This window comes from Chroicocephalus ridibundus, chromosome 4 (assembly GCF_963924245.1).
Source record: "Chroicocephalus ridibundus chromosome 4, bChrRid1.1, whole genome shotgun sequence".
Taxonomy (NCBI): domain Eukaryota; kingdom Metazoa; phylum Chordata; class Aves; order Charadriiformes; family Laridae; genus Chroicocephalus; species Chroicocephalus ridibundus.
In genome coordinates this window covers 61276227-61293763 of record NC_086287.1, presented here as the reverse complement: position 1 = coordinate 61293763, position 17537 = coordinate 61276227, and the positions used below count along the sequence as shown (strand labels likewise).

At 54.9% G+C, this 17537-nt stretch overlaps 1 protein-coding gene across 2 annotated transcripts in view; it reads right to left on the bottom strand.

Moving 5' to 3' along the window:
- KIF26A (kinesin family member 26A) overlaps nt 1–6157 on the bottom strand; it is a 103887-nt gene extending 97730 nt beyond the window's left edge. The window contains exons 1-2 of one of the 2 annotated variants that reach the window (XM_063333474.1): nt 6023–6157; nt 3346–3591 (exon numbers count right to left, since the gene is read on the bottom strand). In XM_063333474.1, the coding sequence (XP_063189544.1) occupies nt 3346–3591; nt 6023–6157 (381 nt within the window). Of the gene's footprint in view, nt 1–3345; nt 3592–3742; nt 4052–6022 lie in introns of those variants that run through there. The other variant, XM_063333475.1, reaches the window with a different exon arrangement.
- Between the last annotated feature and the right edge of the window lie 11380 nt (nt 6158–17537).

Here is a 17537-nt window from a genome sequence, read left to right as displayed (position 1 = left end):
GTGGGAGTGAGACAGAGACCACCAACTCATTTCCCGTGGCTTGCCCCACAGCTGCCAACAGCAACAACTTCCAGGCACAACAACCTGCTCTCCACTCCGGCCAGAACCCTGGAGGTAGGAGATTCCTGTATCCCATTACCAGCTCCCCAGGAACACAGCCTGCAAGGCACATACAAAACTTTTAATTAGGGATAAACGAAGGCACTTTTTTTATTTTTTCATCCTCCACTAGTTCAGTACATGACCCAGCAGTTGATGCTGATACTGCAATACCAAAATGCTAACCTGCAATAATTTCAGATTAAACTTTGCTCGTTTCCTTCCTTGCCTGATGGAAAGAAAAAGAGAGAGAAAAAAAAAAAAAAAAAAAAAAAATCACACTTTGATTCACACACAGGCCTCACTGTGGCAGCAAACTGTAAAGGCAGCAGCAGTAAGAAGAAGGGAATCGACAGCGTGGGGTGCAGTAAATCTTGTTCTTAAAGAGTTTTAACACAAGCAAAGAGGTGTATCTTTTTATCAGCTGTCCACAGAGATTTGGAGGACTTTAAAGAGACACAAACAACTAACAGTATTCTGTAATCAATGCACATCATCTGAGCACCGAAACTTTATATTATTTATATATTTTAAATACGTCTAATTGAAAGGACAGCAACACATAAACTGGATGAATCATAGCCCTCTCAAGCAATTAGATTTGTTATCCCTTGCAGACTGCAAACAGTAGGTTGGCTTTTTATTCTAATGTGAATTCAATCCCTCCTCAGCTGCCCCACGCATGAGAATACACCTCCTCTCTTTCATCAGGAAAGATATCAACAGCAGGAAACTAGCCCTTCTTTCATCTCCGAGGCACCCACCCACCTTTCCAAAGGGTTTTCAACCAGGTGTGGAAATCTTTCTGAATCTGTGCTGAAAGATCCCTCAATTATTATGGCAAAGGAGGTAAATCCTTTGAGAGCAGCATGCTCCGAGCGGTAGCCTTCTGGTGTTTACTCATCCAGTAGTCGCTTAGTTTGACAGGACGTTAGAAGAGCTTGTGAGAAACTCTTTGGACTTTTATTGTATGGGCTCCTCTTACGGAGAGGAGCTGCTTTTTCAGATGTCTTGTTATACAATTAAACAAGAAAGGAATGGGGGGCGGGGGGGAAGCAAGCAAGCTGCCTTTCTGGCACAAACATTATTACACAGTGCTCAACCTGCCAGCATATTGCATCAGATTCCCACCGCAAGGCCAATTCACGGCAGCTGAGTCGCCGAACCCCTGACTGTTATCTCCCGCTAACCTACTTCACACTCCAAAGGCAGTAAGTAGGAGTGTTTATTGCATCTTCCTTCCTGAGGAGCTGCTCACTACACCAGGATTAGTGGGGGTTTGAGCTTGCAATTAGGCTAGACTTAGGCTAGAAAACGTATTTTTAAAAAAAATATTAAACATCTAACACTACTGTATGCTACTCAGTAAGTGATCTCCAGGTATCTGTTACTCTGTGATCAGGTCTGTCGAGGTTCTGACACTGTGGTGACTACTATTTTATTACGTTCCTAGGCGTGCTTTGAAACCCTGCAGAACAGAGGGATTAATTTACCCATCATCGAGTGCTTATCAAGGAAGTCCCCCGAGACTTGCAGGAACGAGACCACACAAACAGGCCTTTGCTCACAGGTCTCCTCACCTGAACACCTGGCCAAGGCCCCCTGACTCTCCTGAAATGGTGGCTTTTTTTTTTTTTTCCCATGACAGAGATCCGCTCCCAGATAGGACACTATTCTTTAGGGCTGAGGCCCACCCCAACAACAGGAACAGGGGTTTATGTGCTCCTCGCTCAAGCTGCCTATCGCATCCACTTCACAAGGGGAAATTAAACTTCTTTCCATCGTCCGCAGCAATCCAGAAAACAAAAGGTCCAGCAGTCCTGAATTCAATGAGATAAGATACGTGACCTTTTACACTGCTGAAATAAGAGCCCGCTCCAAACCCAGCAAGTCAATAGAGAGACTCCTGTTGATTTCAAAGGGCTTTGGATCTGGCCTGAAAATACAAACCTCACTGTGCATTCGGACACTGCTCCACAATGCACTTCCAAACAAAACTATATTTAGATTCAATGGGAATTCTGTAGATCATACAGGAACTCTTTGAATGAAAATGAAGGTCAGTAGGGTTTGGCTTCCTCTTCAGACCCTCCCCCCTATTCTTGCAAACATCCAGATAAGCATTGTTTAGAAAACAATACGTTACTTCCAAATGTTATCAAAAACCCAACACACGTTTTGTGTGCCTTGAAACTGAATCTCAGGGTCTTCTGTTGCAATTTGCCCTGTCAGCTAATCCTTAGATCTCTTCAGGTGCCTAGGCAAGACTCTGTATCAAGACCCGGTATTTTTTCACCTGTATCACCTCTTAAAAGTTTTGTTTTGCATGCCCTCACTAAAGGAAAAGGGACAACAATAAATACCTCTGATATACAGAAACAAACACGGAAAGAAAAACTGTGCAGGCAACTACGATGCACGCAAATAAAGCTGCGCATGTGTGAAAGGAAACCTCTGGCGTGCTCATGCACTTTCTCCATTCACTACTAGATACGAAGGGCCACCGTGAGGCATAAACTGGAGGAAAATGCCACAGCCCCGGCTTGCCCCAGTGACGCTAAGGACAGGAATGAGCCCATCAGCCAGGGAGGGACAACTCAAGCACCCAGACAGCCAAATCCCAGCAAAACCATCCCGCTCAAACTTTTCCTCCAGCGCCACAAACACGCGTGTGTGCTTCCCAGCTGCACTTTACGGGCTCCTCGGAAGGAGGAGCTGACCCGCTGCTACCGGCAGCTTCTCGTAGGAAGGACGAAGGGGCTGCAAAGCCCAGCCGCAGCACGCAGCCGGCAGCCCCGAGACGGCGTCACCCAGCCGGGCTGCCAGGGGCCAGCGGGAGCGGGATGAGGAGCTCGCTCGGTGCCCGGGTGCCGGGCTGCACCCAGCGGCGTCCCGGACGGCACCCGCGCAGCCTCCCGCCGCTCCTCCCCACAAAGTCACTATCTTTTTGTAACAGTTTCTGGCAGGCGGTGACTGTAGCAGAGGGGGAGCGTCCAGCCGCACAGTTTCGCTTTTTGATAACGCCCGGGACGGGAAATCCTTGAACTTTTGAAGAACCCTCCCGGCTTGGAAATCACCGGCTTTGCCGTCACGCTCTCCTCCCAGATCCGACGGGATGCACACCTGACCCCGCTCCCGCGGCCCCCGCACCCCCCATCCCCACCCACCCACCCACCCCCCTCCCCGCCGCCTCCCGCTACCGCCCGGCGGTGCTCGGCGCTGTACGGGCGGCGTGGGCGAACTTACCGGCGGGGCGTTGGGCGGGCAGCCGCCGGCGGCCAGCCTCGCCGCTTGCCTCCTCAGCTCGGCCAGCTGGGCCTGGCAGCTCCGGCACCAGCCCCCGGCCGCCGCCCGCTCCAGCGGCCGCGGCTCGGTCCCCGCGGCGGCCCCGGCTCCCTCGGGCGGCGGGCGGCTGGCGCAGCGCTCCTCCTCGGCGGCGGTCGGAGGCCTCTTCCGCGGGGAGAGCTCCCGCGCCGCGCTCCCCTCCGCCACCTGCGGAGAGAGCAGAGCTCAGCGCCGCGGATCGCGGAGGCAACGCGGCTCCCACCCCCCTCGCGGGGAAAAAAAGACGGGGGAAAAAAAGAAAAAGGAGAAAAAAAAAAAAGGCAGCCCAAACGCGGGGAGGAGTGTTGTAACAACTTACCCCCGGCGCCCGGGGCTCAGGTCCCAGACCCTTCCTGCCGGCGGCCGCGATCATGACAGCGGGGGATGCGCCTCTACCCCGCGCCCCGCTCCGCTAGTGCGGGCGGCGCGGTGCCCGGCGGCGCGGCCGGCCCGCGGCGCCCATGGCGGGGCGGGGGTCGGGGGGGTGCCAACAGTGATCGCGCCCGTTCCCCGCCGTCCGGGCTGCCGCGCTAGGTGATGTTGCCTCCCATGTTGAGGAGGGAGTGAAGTTTGGGTTGGGAGACGGAGGCGGAGTGAGCTCCCCACGGCGGCACGGAGAAGGACCCGGAGCACGGGAGCACGTCGGAAAAAAAAAGCTGGAAAAGTGCTCGGAGGGCAGGGGAGGAGGGGCTGGGCGGGGGCGGGTGGGGTGGGGTAAGCCGGGGGGGGGGGGGGGAGGCTCGGCCAGGGCGGGCTGGGGTTCGGGTTTGGGAGGGGGGTGGGGGGAGATGCCATTTTATAGTGACCCTACGGGATAGTCCCAAACGGGTGTGACTAAAGCGTGGGCACTCCCGCAGTTGCCGCCTTCACACTTCAACACCCAATTTCCTCGTGAGCGGGGAAAAAAGGGCCGGGCTGAGGGTGCCGGTACCGCTGCGGCGGCCCCTGCCGCGGGCGCTGGGGGTGCGGGCAGCTGCAAACGGGGCTCGGGCTGGTGCTCTCGGGCGCGGAGTGGGAGTGCGGTGCTCTCCCCCTCCGCGGGCAGATGCGCGGTGCCGCGGGGCACAGCTTCCCCCGGGGCCGGCTCCCCAGCCGCTCGGCGGGCGCGATGGGATGTTCCTACATGCGAAAATTGACCTGACAGATGGAGAAATTAACGTTCGCAGCTAATTGTCTACTTGGCTGCCGCTCCTGCTTGTATATTTAGCACTTTTCTCTTTTTTTTATTTTTTTTGTAGGTTCCCCACCCCCACCCTCCAGAGAAAGCGATACGCGCCGCTGTCTGTCATGACACCCACCCCCACCCCCCCCCGGGCTGCCCGGTCCCGTTGCCCCCGCGGCGGTGGGCAGGGGCCGGGCCGGGACGTGCCCGGGCGCTGCGGAGCGGCCCCGGCGCCGTCCCTGTGACCAGAGCGCCACCTGCCGGCGCCGCCGCGGGGCTGCACTCGTGAGCCCACGCTCCCACTCGGGACGGAGCCGGCACCCGGCGGGGGAGGCGGCGGCGGTGGCTTCCCCCGGCGATGGCAAACGCGGCTCCTTGTCTGTCTCCTTCCCCGCCACCCAGCGGGGGTGGGTGCTGGTGGCACTGGACCGTGGGGCGGGGTCTGCGGGGATGTGAGCAGCGCCAAGCACAAAGAGGGGGGAAAAACCTATTGGGGGGGGGTGTCCACTCCGCCAAGAGGCACCTTTCACGGCTTAAACTTCCCTGGCTTTCACCAGCACGTGTCTGAAGAGTGTGTGTGTGCGTGTGTGTGTGTGTGTGTCCCCAAAAAGGGTGCATGCCCCGGGGCGGGGGGGGGGGGGGGGCGTGTGCCCCCTGGCACAGCCCTGAGACGCCCCCGCACCGCGGGCAGAGCCCCTCGGGGCACTGCGGCCACTGCCTCCGCCTGCCCGGACCGTTCGCCTGGAGCCCGAGAAAAGTTTGGGTGGGGGGTGGAAGAGGAGAGAGGGAAGGGGAGGGGGGCTGTTGCCCGGGAGCTGCCGTGTGCCCCTCCCGGGGTCCGGAAGGGGAAGCGGGGCTGGCACAGACACATGCACTCGGTCGTTGTGCCCCGGCCCCCTTCTCTCGCCTGCCCGGGGCCCTGCAGGTCTCCGGACACTTGCTCCGAAATTTCATGCGTCCGAATAACGGCTGCAAAACCCTCCCTCGGCTCCAAGTCTCAGGCTGGACGGGGCGGGGGGGTTACCGGGGCGTGCTCCCCGTCCGGCGCTGGGGCTGAGCCGCGCTGCTGGGCTGAGCCCCCGCCTTTTCTTATGAAGTAAAAAAAAAAAAAAAGAAACAAAAAAACCTCCTGGAAATACCGGGACGCGATGCCCCCACTCCCCATTTGAAGTTGGGGTCGCCCCGGGAGCCGGCCGGGCAGCGCGGTCCGTCGTCCCTCCCTCCCCGCGCCGCTCCGCGCTGTTCCGCGCCGCTCCGCGGAGCCGCCAGGACTGTTCGTGGTGCTGAAACGCGCCCCGGCACCGCGCCGCCAACTTCCCACCGCCAACTTCTCCATCCCCTTCCCGTGAGCCGGCCCGGGACCGGGCAGGCAGCCGGACCCCACCCCACACCCCCGGCCTCCCCCATCCCGCCGGGGCCGGGGTAAGGTCTCCTTACCTTGGCTTTCCTCCGCAGGAGGTGGCTGGTGAAGCCGAAGATGATCTCCGAGTCCAAGCACAAGGCTCCTATCTCCAGCAGGCTGGGGTTTTTCCTCGTGGCGTTGGAGGCATCGGGCGATTTTTGAAAAGCCATAGTTTGGGGTTGGAAATATCCGGCTCCCTGAGCGGAGGCGATGTATTTGTATACACACACACACACACAGAGGAAAAAAAATTAAAAGAAGAAAAAAAAAAAAAGAAAGAAAGAAAAAGGATAAAATAGCAAACACCTCCCACCCCTTTAAAAAAAGAAGGAAAAAAAAAAGAAAAAAAGCCAGACGCGGGTGAGTTACTCCTTCATCTGCCAGGATGCGAGCTGCCGGGGCGAGGTAGCCAGCAGCCGGGCAGACCCACCAGCCTCCCTGCCTCTCTCTGCCTCTCCCCGCCGCTCTCCCTCCCGTTTTATCCCCCCTCCAGCGCACCTTGCCTGACGAGCGAGCGCGGGTGCGGGCCCCGCTCAGCGCCCCGCCGGCGCCGGGGCCGGGGCGGCCGCTGCGCTGGGTGCGGGGGGCCGGCAGCGCCCTGCTCCCCCGCCGCCGGCCATCAGTTCGCCGAGCGAGGGGGCTCCCACCGCCCGCTGGCCAGGAGCCCGCACTGCGAGCCTCCTGCCTCCCCCCATCCACTGCTGGGTGGGTTTAGTGGCTGTGTTGGTGGGGTGGTTGTTATTTTTTTCCCTCCTCCTTCTCCTCCTCCTCCGGGGTGAGCGCAAGGAGGGAAAAGCTGCCAGTGAAGTCCGTTTAAGAGGGGAAAAAGACAAGCACAGAAATAAAGAGGAAGGAAAACAGAAAAGAAAAAGGGAAGGAAAAAAAAAAAGGAAAGCCTGAGGGAGCAGAAGTGAAGCTCTTTCAGGAAGGGATCCGGTCTTTCACTCCTCTGAAAAGCTTCCCCCCCTCTTTCCCCCCCTGCTTAATTTTATTTGCAGCCGGTGAGGACGGCGGGGAGGGAGCGAGCCCCTCCTCATCGAGGGGGCCGAGAAACAGGTCCCTCAGGGCTGCCCCGGGGAGAGGGCAGCCCTCCCTGCAGGCTGCCTCTCCGGCCGCCCCCTCCGCCGCGGCGCTGCTGCCCCCCGCACCCCCACGTACGCATGTCCCCACGCGTGTCCCAGCCTGCGGGCCGGGGCAGAGCTCCCGCATCGGGGGTCTCCGCCGGGGCGCGGCCCGTCCCGTCGGGGCGGGCGGGATGGATCGGGCTCCCCGGCAGAGCGGGGGGGAGCCGGCTGTGGGCAGAGCGTTAATCCTTTCCCGTGTACTTTCCCGCTAAACAAATCATTCACACCCTGACAAAAGCATTATCCCGCTTCATAACGCCTGCAGCGAAAGTGAGTTGAATAATCTGTTTAGCCGGGCTCCGCGGGGGAGCGCGTCCCCCCGCGGGCTCCGCGCCGGCCGGACACCGGGCGCTGCTGCGGGGGCAGCCGCGGCCCGTCCCGCTCTTCCCACCCGCGACCGCGTCCTGGGCGGGGCTGAGGTCCCGCCCCGCAGCCCGGGCTCGGCCGGGGGACGGCACGTCGCGGGGGAGCGGCGTGGCCGTGGGTGCTGCGGGGAGCGGGGGGGCGGGGGGGAGGAAAGGAGGGGTGGAGATGGGGAAGGGGAAGGATGAGGGAGGGAGGGAGGGAGGAAGGAAGGAAGGAAGGAAGGAAGGAAGGAAGGAAGGAAGGAAGGAAGGAAGGAAGGAAGGAAGGAAGGAAGGAAGGAAGGAAGGAAGGAAGGAAGGAAGGAAGGAAGGAAGGAAGGAAGGAAGGAAGGAAGGAAAAGAGGGAAGGAGAGGAGAGGAGAGGAGAGGAGAGGAGAGGAGAGGAGAGGAGAGGAGAGGAGAGGAGAGGAGAGGAGAGGAGAGGAGAGGAGAGGAGAGGAGAGGAGAGGAGAGGAGAGGAGAGGAGAGGAGAGGAGAGGAGAGGAGAGGAGAGGAGAGGAGAGGAGAGGAGAGGAGAGGAGAGGAGAGGAGAGGAGAGGAGAGGAGAGGAGAGGAGAGGAGAGGAGAGGAGAGGAGGGGTCTTAAGTTTCTATGGCCACAAAGGACACCGTAGCTTCTCCATACTCTGTATTTACTAGGTTGCCCCTTCTGGGCTTCCAGCTAGTGATGAGCCTGTGTGTTAGATGAGGGAGGTGGGTTAATGGGTGACTCTGTACGATGGATTTGGAATACAGGAGGTGGAATACAGTTGTCACAGGCAAGGTGCTGGGATGGAGGAGAGGAGGAAGGGAATCACAAAATAGAATCATAGAAGGGTTAGGGTTGGAAGGGACCTTAAAGATCATCTAGTTCCAACCCCCCTGCCATGGGCAGGGACACCTCGCACTAGATGAGGCTGCTCAAAGCCCCAATCCAGCTTGGACTTGAACACTTCCAGGGACGGGGCATCCACAGCCTCCCTGGGCAACCTGTTCCGCTGCCTCACCACCCTCACAGTAAAGAATTTCTTCCTAATATCCAATGTAAATCTACCCTATTTCAGTTTGAAACCATTACCCCTCATCCTATCACTACATTCCCTGATAAAGAATCCTTCCTGTAGGCCCCCTTTAGGTACTGGAAGGCCGCTCTAAGGTCTCCCCAGAGCCTTCTCTTCTCCAGGCTGAACAACCCCAACTCTCTCAGCCTGTCCTCATAGCAGAGGTGCTCCAGCCCTCTCATCATCTTCATGGCCCTTTGCTGGACCCGTTCCAACAGGTCCATGTCCTTCTTGTGCTGAGGACTTCAGAGCTGCACGCAGTACTCCACGCATATGTACTCCACGGGAATGGTGAGATGCTTACAGCAAAGGGGCAAGGATTTGTTTGGCTGTTTATTGTGTCCCTTCCTGATACAGACATCTCACACCAGAGATGTGCCAACATGTCGTCTGGTCCCTGAACACACCTGGGGATGGAGTCTGCAGGGACCCAGCCCTGTACCACCTCACACAGACTCATCCTCTCATTCCCCACCAACCCCATCCCAGCCTCCTGCCTCTCTGTGCACCACTCTGCATGTCTTCCACCATGCTCCCCTGCACAGCTGGGACATTCCCCTGGCCTGGAAGACCCCTGTGCTTGGAAGGTGACATACTACCAAGGGGGTAGGAAGAAGAGGGTGAAAGGAGAAACAATTCAAGCAAAACGGTGGTATGAACATTAGCTGTACAGGTAAAGCATGTCCCACACAGGCCCTCAGCCCAGGTGCTCAGCATGAGGTAGAACAGTGCCCATTAACAGAACCCAGAATATAATGTCATTTCCATGCACATTGGCAAAAGAGGCTTGGAAACATCCAAGGGCAGAGGCAAACACAGCCCGGCCTAGGAGGCCTGTTGCCTCCTTTGTAGACGGCCTGAGGCCTCTGTCTGCATCCCCCACACCTTCAGCCTAACCCAGGTTTAAGCACTCACATCAGTTGATCTGGCCCCAAGGAGAGCCTAGCTCTTCCCTGTCCCCAGGCCACCTCCAGCCCACCAGGTCTCCCTTCCCCACTACAGTTTGCCCCTCTTCCCAGGCTCTTGGCAAGGATCCTAGGAAAGTCTGGGTCTAAAATATGCTCTGAATGTCAGGCACTGAGGGTCCCTGTGCAGCCCCAACCTCACCCCTAATCCTGGAAAGTCTCTCTTCAATCACCCCTATTAAAGCAAGTATCTCCCCACCCCACTGCCCTCAGGTGTCTTGCCGATAAACAAGCTGGAGGGAAAGTTATTAGCTTTTATTCATCGTGTCTAAACTAAAGTAAAACATCATCAGGGTGACTGTACATAATAATAGACTAGATAAAGTCCATTTTTCTTGGGCCCTCTGAAAGCGATCCCCAAGCATTAAAACGGGTCTCTTAATAAATATCTTATCTCCTCGCCACACAGCCCTGGCTGCAGATAACCAGACAGCCATTACTGTACCTCTGAAATAACCCCATTTCCATCAGGGCCACTTCAAACAGACTCCTCTTTAAAGACCCCCTCCCTCCCCCAGGGGAGGTGGGGGAGGCTTGAACCTCCCTGGGCACGGGGGAGCCAGCAAGGGGCAGGGGATTCCATCCAAGTCCCCAGGCAGAGTCGGGGGTTACTGCATCGCAATGCATTCCCTTCGCTAAGTAACCATGGAGTGGGGCATTCCCTCTGCGAGCCAAAAGCCTAATTCCACCTGCCCCCTCTGTGCCCTGCGTTGGGATGAGTCGTGCTGAGCTCCCACAGTCTGGTTCCCCTGGACCTGCTCTGCAAGCGGAGAGAAGGTTGGGCAGGAGAGCAGGCACACAGCAGGCAGCTGCCATTTCCTCGCAGGAAAAGGCCTTCCCAGTGTGAGCATCCCAGGCTGCAAGGTGATACTGTACAGGTTGCACTGGACTCCTTTATTAATACACTGTACAGGTGATAGTGGATTTATTAAGTATATTGCTGTGATTTCACATTTAATTTACTAAGAATACAATGGTTTGGGCTAGAGGACCCAAGGGAAATCTAGGCAACAGTGAGCAAAAATCCATGAAATTCAATGTAGCACACTAATCATGGAGGCATTATAGTATTAATTGCTATAATGATATACTTCTAATCCTATCTTACACCGCACCACATAATTTCATTGGGTAAGAGACGAAAGGAATTAAATTTAGTTCAATACAGGCAAGCATGTAACTTAATAGAGTAGTTTGACTCCTGCACACTCAGGGGTTTAGGGCTAATGTCACACAATGCGGTCTGCAGCAAGGAAGAAGGACAGCACAAGACTTTTGACACCCTCACCGAAATCTGGAAGCAATATGGAAAAGTGTTAGATTTCTGCTTTTCGAGAGGCAACCCGGCCATATAAAGGATAATTAGAATTCGTTGTAAAGATGATTTATCATGTCTATCATTGTGTTTGAAAAGGCTAGGTCACCCATGAATGCTGATGAAATTTCAAAGATCTACTCCCCAAGGACTTTCCGCATCTGCTGCCCTCTGAGATGGGGAAATAGCCCAGGGCAAGCTTCTCATTAATACCGCAGGAAAATATAAGCATTTTGTCCGACATAACATTTTTCTTCAGCATTATACCTGACACGATCAGACCTTTAAATAACGTGGTAATAGGGCTCACTTTAAAGTTCATGTACCTGGTGCCGTGCCCCCACTCCCTGTTCCATACCGCCCCCCCCCCCAGGTTTCTGCTAGGTAGTAGCTCTCGCTAGCAAGGCAGCGTTTCGACCCGAAACACACTTTCTCCCGTAACAAATACTGCGTGAGGTGGGCGGAGGTGGTAAAAGTAGCTTTTGATCTTGTTTGTATAGTATGCAAAAGGACATCAAAGCGAGGGAAGAGGGGGAGGGAGAGAAAGGAAAGCAGAGCAGGAATAGCCCTAGACGCTGGAAGACCAAATAGCTCATGAATAGCTAAATAAAACATAATTAGGAAAACACGATAAATTAGTGGTTCTTTACAGGGAGAGATGGCGGGGCGGGCTGGGAGCGCGGCCAGGGGGGGCGGGCACGTCCCTTTTCAAAGCCGGCCTGGAGGCCAGCCCAAGCGCAGCCCAAACCTCGGAGGGGGGGACGGGAAAGCCCCGGGGGCGCCGCTCGGCAGGACCCCGCGGAGACACTTCCCCCCGCTCCCGGCCGCCCCGGGAGGCGGCTTCCCCCGGCCCCGTCCCGCCCGGGGAGCCCCCGGCGGCCCACGGGGCAGCACGCAGCGGCGGTGGGAAGCCGGGGGGGGACGGGGGGGCGGTCTTCGGGGGGGTCCGGACCCACTCCCTGGGGCGGGGTAGAGGGAAGCTGGTTTCCCCGCGGGGCGCTGCAGGTTTCGGGGCGTTCCCGAGCGCTCCCCACCCCGGGCTGCGAGAGGAGGGGGGTGAGGGGGGGGGGCTGGGAGCCGCGGGGGCGCCTGTTTGTTTGGGGTTTGTTTGTTTGTTTGCTGTGTGGCCTCTCCTTTATTTTGATCAGGCCCGGTTGCCGACGCTAGGTTTAGTTGATTTGCGGGGCGGGCAGTTGAGACCATCGAGGGAAAATTCAGCCCTTGCAGACTGTGGAAAAAATAATGATCCTATCGGTGAAACCAGTGTGAAAAGCAAACACAGCCTCCCCCGTGTCCCAGTCCCGTCCCCCCCCGCCGTCCCACGCATACAATCATAGAATAGTTTGGGTTGGAAGGGACCTTAAAAAGTCATCTAGTCCCCTGCAATGATCAGAGACATCTTCAACGAGACCAGGTTGCTCAGAGCCCCATCCAACCCGAACTTGCATGTTCACATGCAGATGGGAATGCAGCCACCCTGGAGACCTAGGGGTGCCAGGGCGAAGCTGCAGGGCTGGACCAGCCGACTCAGACACCCCTGGGCTCTGGGGTGACACCCAGAGAAGCACCCAGCCCTCTCCCGGTCAGGGCGAAAGCTGCAAGAGGGAAGACGCTGGCTCCGTGGCGGCTCTGCGGTGCGATGTGGCTGTACCAGAAGGGACAGAAAGGACACATGGAGAAGAGTGGCCAAATTCACCCCCCAAGGCAGATTTCCTCCCTGTCCTTGAGATGAGCCGGGCTGGCAAACTCTGTCCTGCCTGTGGCCAGTTCTCCTTCCAGCTCTGCCATTTGGGTGCCTCTTTCCTGCAACACTAGGGCTCTGCCCTCTGCTTACTTCACTGGTGCTTCCTTGCCACCCCTGTGGTCCTGGGGGGTCCAGCCCAGCCTGCAGGACCCCATTTCAGTTCCCACCACAGTAACAGGACTCCCTGCCATGCCAAGACTATGTCGTGCCTGCACTTGGGGCAATTCAGGCCACAGAGTGGGTCTTACAAGTCTGGAGCAAAGCAGGGGCTTAAGCACAGCTCCAGGTCGTGACCTGCCTTGTAGGGGAGGGCTGGGTAAAACAGCTTGATACAAGGGCTCTCCTGTCACTACCTGGGCTTGGCAGCTCAGAGCTCATCTCGGCTTGCTCTGGCTCTTCGTGTCCCCTCTCCAAGGGGAGATCGAAAGCCCTCCTGTAAACAACTCGTGAAGGTCAGGGGAAGGAAAGCCTGACACCACTTAATGAAAGACAGTTGCAGACAATCTTTTGCTCAGTTGTCCGTGTCTGGGAGGCGTGGGGATCTCTGTGTTCAAGCTTTTTAATTTCCATTCTAATTTGCAAGTCATAAAGAGAGACAGTATGCAGTCCATGGTCTCTCCCGCTTAATTTCTTGTCACCCTAATCATGCCAGTTTAACCCTCACTCGCTTGTCTAGTTACTTCTTATGCTCAGCCCTGGCTACTGTCTCCTCTGTGAAACAGCCTGCTCAGACATATTAGTGTCCTGATTGCACTGTGGATCCGTGCTCTAATACTATTTCAGTGACCTCTGCCCAGATGCATTTGAGCAGTTGTAGCCCATAGGAAGAGCGTGAAAAAATCCCAAACAAACAAAAAACCACACACACACCCAAAATACCTCACCAAACTGCCTCCTTTTTAATGGCTGTATGTTTTTTAAAGGGGGTGGTGGGAGCAAGGATTACTTTTTCCGACCTCTGCCCGCCTGGTGAGAACCACCTTCTCCCTCGGTGCGAGTCCCTCGCAAGGCTGTGCAGTGTCGGGGGAGGTGGGGGCACAAAGCCTTGTCCCCTTTCCGTGCTGCCAGGGGACGGGGACCCCGCGGCGCCCGCTGCGGCCGCAGCGGTCGGGGGCGGCTGTTCAGCACCCTGGAGAGCGTCCCCGCTCCAGCCCGGCGCGGCTGCCACCTCCCTCCGCCCAGCGGCCGCTGCCTCCGCCCGGGAGAAGATGCTCAGGGGACCTTACCTCACTGGACCTATGGGGCAGATGTTAAAAAAAAAAATTAAAAAGGGCTCCTGGCAGCAGCTGAGGGGCTGTGTTTTAGTCTCCTTTTTAGTTTGGATCCCACGGGCTGCCAGGGATGGGTGGTGACAGGCGCTCCTGCAGAAGCAGAAGCTCTGGGGACTGTTCTGCTCTCTCCCGTGACAGGTTTGCATTACCAAGCCCCCACAAACAGCGTGAGAAGCAAAAAAAAAAAAGAGGTAGCAGCCCCATGCTGTCCGCCACGGACACCGGGTGCCACGGGCAAACCTTCACTCCACTGCAGGGCCGCAAACTAGGATTAACTGAGTCTCCTCCTTTTCCTCCTCCTCATGTTAGCGGAGTGGCTCTGGATGGTGGGGAAGCCCTCTCGTGGGGCTTTGAGCACCCTGGGCAGCAAACGGGACTTAGGGGAGACTTCACGCATGGGGGCAGGCAAAGAGAGAGGGGACAAACCAGACCTGGCTTCTAGACTTCATCAAACAGTTCCCACATCTCCCCAGTGCAGCATACATGCAGGTGCTCCCAGGGACACTGTGCTTAGTGACAAACAACTCGTTTCTAAAGCAAACATCAAATTCTACACAACCATATTTTCATCAAAGGTAAAACAGCATCAAAACAACTATGAAAATATCCAAGAAGTTGCAGAAGAAAGAATCAGCTCTGTTGGCCACACAGAGCAGAAGCATTTACAGCTTTTGTGACTTGAGAACACAGCAAGCACAGCGCTGGAAATACAGTCGTCCCCGTCCCTCCCTACAGAATGAAGATTATATTGTAAGGAACAAAGTCAGCAAACGTGTGCTAGAGAGATCGGTGTTGCCTCCTCTTGTGTCTCCTCTCAACTCATCCGATGCCTTGTCTTACTGGAGAATTTGGTTTTTTATTTCCTTCACCACATTGGATCTTGAGTGCATTTTTCTTACTGCCCTGACCAAGGCTGAGTGCTTTATTAATCCTTTAACCAAGCAGAAAGACTCCACTTTCTAAATTCAGTTTTTTAATATATTTCACTGGAAAGAGAAAATTATGTATCTCAATTAAAATGGGGCTGATTTGTCAGTACGAGACAAAGAACAGAGCAGGTGATTATTTTTCAACAGCCTAGTGGCTCCTCAGAGCAGATTTCACTCGCAGCAACAGGAGGGAAGTTTTTGATTGAAAAATACTGGTAATCCCGAGAACCACACCAGAGCAGCTTAATTCCCAAACCTCAAGAAAACACGAAACAAAGAGTATTTATCAGCCTTCGAGCAGCAGCGCTTCCAGAGCCGCCTGGAGCCCCGCCACAGCGCAGCAGCAGCTCCCGGTCTGTGCTTGCCGCTCTCAGCAGATGGCACTGCTCCGCCAGGAACCCGCACCCTGCCCTGCTCTGCTGCCAGAACGCCTGCCAAAACCCCAACTCAAGAGTTAAGAGGCACCAGAAACAAGACAGCTGACGAGAAGGACTGAAGTCGAGTGGAGCAGGGAATACCTGCGTGGCAACTGCTGGAATGTAGCCATGTCTTTTGCACGTTTGAAAAAGTCCCAACAAAACACATATCACACTAAACATGTGAATCGGGGGACCATCGGTGGGTCTCCTTTCTTTCTTCCCCCACCACATGAGGGTGCTTTGTAACGGAAGTTTTAAAATCAAGTGGTTAGACCAACCAATTAACCAATTGATCTTTTTCAGAAAACCTCATTTTTAGAGTTATTCTACTTTTGTGCTGAAGTTTGGCTGCATATTGTTTATTCTCTGTCCTAGGATAGAAAGGATGAAGTCTTGAGCCAGTGTCAGGATGCTGACAGCCTGCAAAGGCAAAGGAGAATTAATGCAGTTTTCCATGAAACAAGACGGAAAAGGGGTGTGAGAGCATCAGTCTTGCACATGGAAAACATTGCTGGAGAGCCTATGACACAAAAAGTGATGACAGGTTCTTGCATAACATGACACTTAAAACTACAAATGGTTCACTAAACTGGAAAAGCACTCCCTCTGTACCCATTCATACCCAGATATTTTCAAGCTACACGTACTTTACTGGTACATGAGGCTCCTATAGGCTTAGCAATGTTCTTGCATTTCTACCTCTGGGCCATCCTGAACCGGTAGGCAACAAACAGGGAGGAAATGAAGAGCAGGACCAGTTCCAGCTACTGGCAAAGTAAGCAGTTGTTTAGAGCAGCAGGCAATCAGACATAGCAAAATGACCACGAGCACCAGTGCCTCTATTCCCTTTGCCAGAGCTCTAGAAAGCCAGTCTGGAAGCTATGGACCCTACTGTGGAAAAAGGGAAGGTCTCTCTGCCTCTTTCATACAGGCACATCGCCCCCCCCCCAACAACAGGGACACCAAGACAGATTCTCTCCCCCAATATTTTTCCTTCTAATTGCAGACGACACCTGGCCCATGCCCTTATTTAGAGGAAAACATACCAAATTGGGGCTGCTTTGCCTGCATAGCTGAGAAGCCTTCAGCCAACTCTGCTGAACACATCAAGTCAGAACAGTCCATCACATACCAGATGCAAATTGATCGTTCAAACAAAGGAGAAGTTTGTTTCCAGTGGGGGAGGAAAGAATTCAGAAACATCTTCTTCAGAAGATTAAAACAATAACTGGGAGAGGCAATCACCCTGGTTCACTGATTCTGCTAACTAAACCTTAACAAGGACTTACCTGGAAAAATTAGCAACAGATTTGAGCAAGAAAGGTTACTTTCTCCTCTGATGATCCTTCTGGCAGGTGGGACTGGAGGAAGAGGTCAGAATGAAACAGGATTTTGGAAATGCAGTCAGGAAGAAGATGGGAGAGGAGATAAGAGGGAAAAGAGAGCGAAACAGAGAGGGCAAGGGAAGGCTAAGAAAAGGCCGGAAAAAGTAACATTCCCACACAGAGGCAGATGTCCCACTGGGAGAGAGGTAAGTCAAAAATTAATTGAAATAGACCCCAAAGTAAATGAATACCTAAGACACTTTCTTTCCTACCCTTTTCCTAACACATTCGTCCTAATCCTTCTCCTGCCCCCACCAGGGCACCCATCCCCTTCTTGACTTCATTTCAACTCACCTTTTGTCAAACCCAGCCAGAAGCATGATCTTAGTACAGCACAATAAACACAGCGGCTGGCTGCTTTCCTAGGCCAGCACCTCACCACGCTGATCCTGCAGCGAGATACCCCATCCACCCACCGCCAACCCACCATTTCTCTACTTCATGAACAGCAAGAGGTCCCAGCTCCTCTGGCAACACGGCAGCTCTTCTTGGCCCCACAACAGCCTATTATTTTCAGCTCCTTAATAGGTCTTGCTGAGTTTCCAGCGCACAGTCAGGAATAACCCCAGTTTATACAAGGTTGCATGTACTCACCCCAGACTCCCAATCACTCAGAAGTCAAATTCACAGCTATAGGGACGGTGACAGCAGTAGAAAAGTCTTCACCTATACTACTTGAACTTATCTTTGCAAAGATGAAAGTTTCCATTTTGTCAACGCCAGTGACCCAAAAGTTGTGATTGAGAGCACCCAAATGAAAGAGCTAAGCCACCGGGCTTAGAGCTTAAGCCACTGGGACTTCAACAGCTCTGTACTCGCTACAGCTTGGACACACAGGGTGACGTGGCACATGCTGCCACCAAACGAATGGCCCTCTGCTTTTTTTTTTTTTTAATAACCCACACCTGAGAAGGAGGGGCACAGGACCAGATGGTTTGACATAACAATTATGTCAGCTCATAGTATTATTTTTTCTTAACTGCCTTAGTTATAT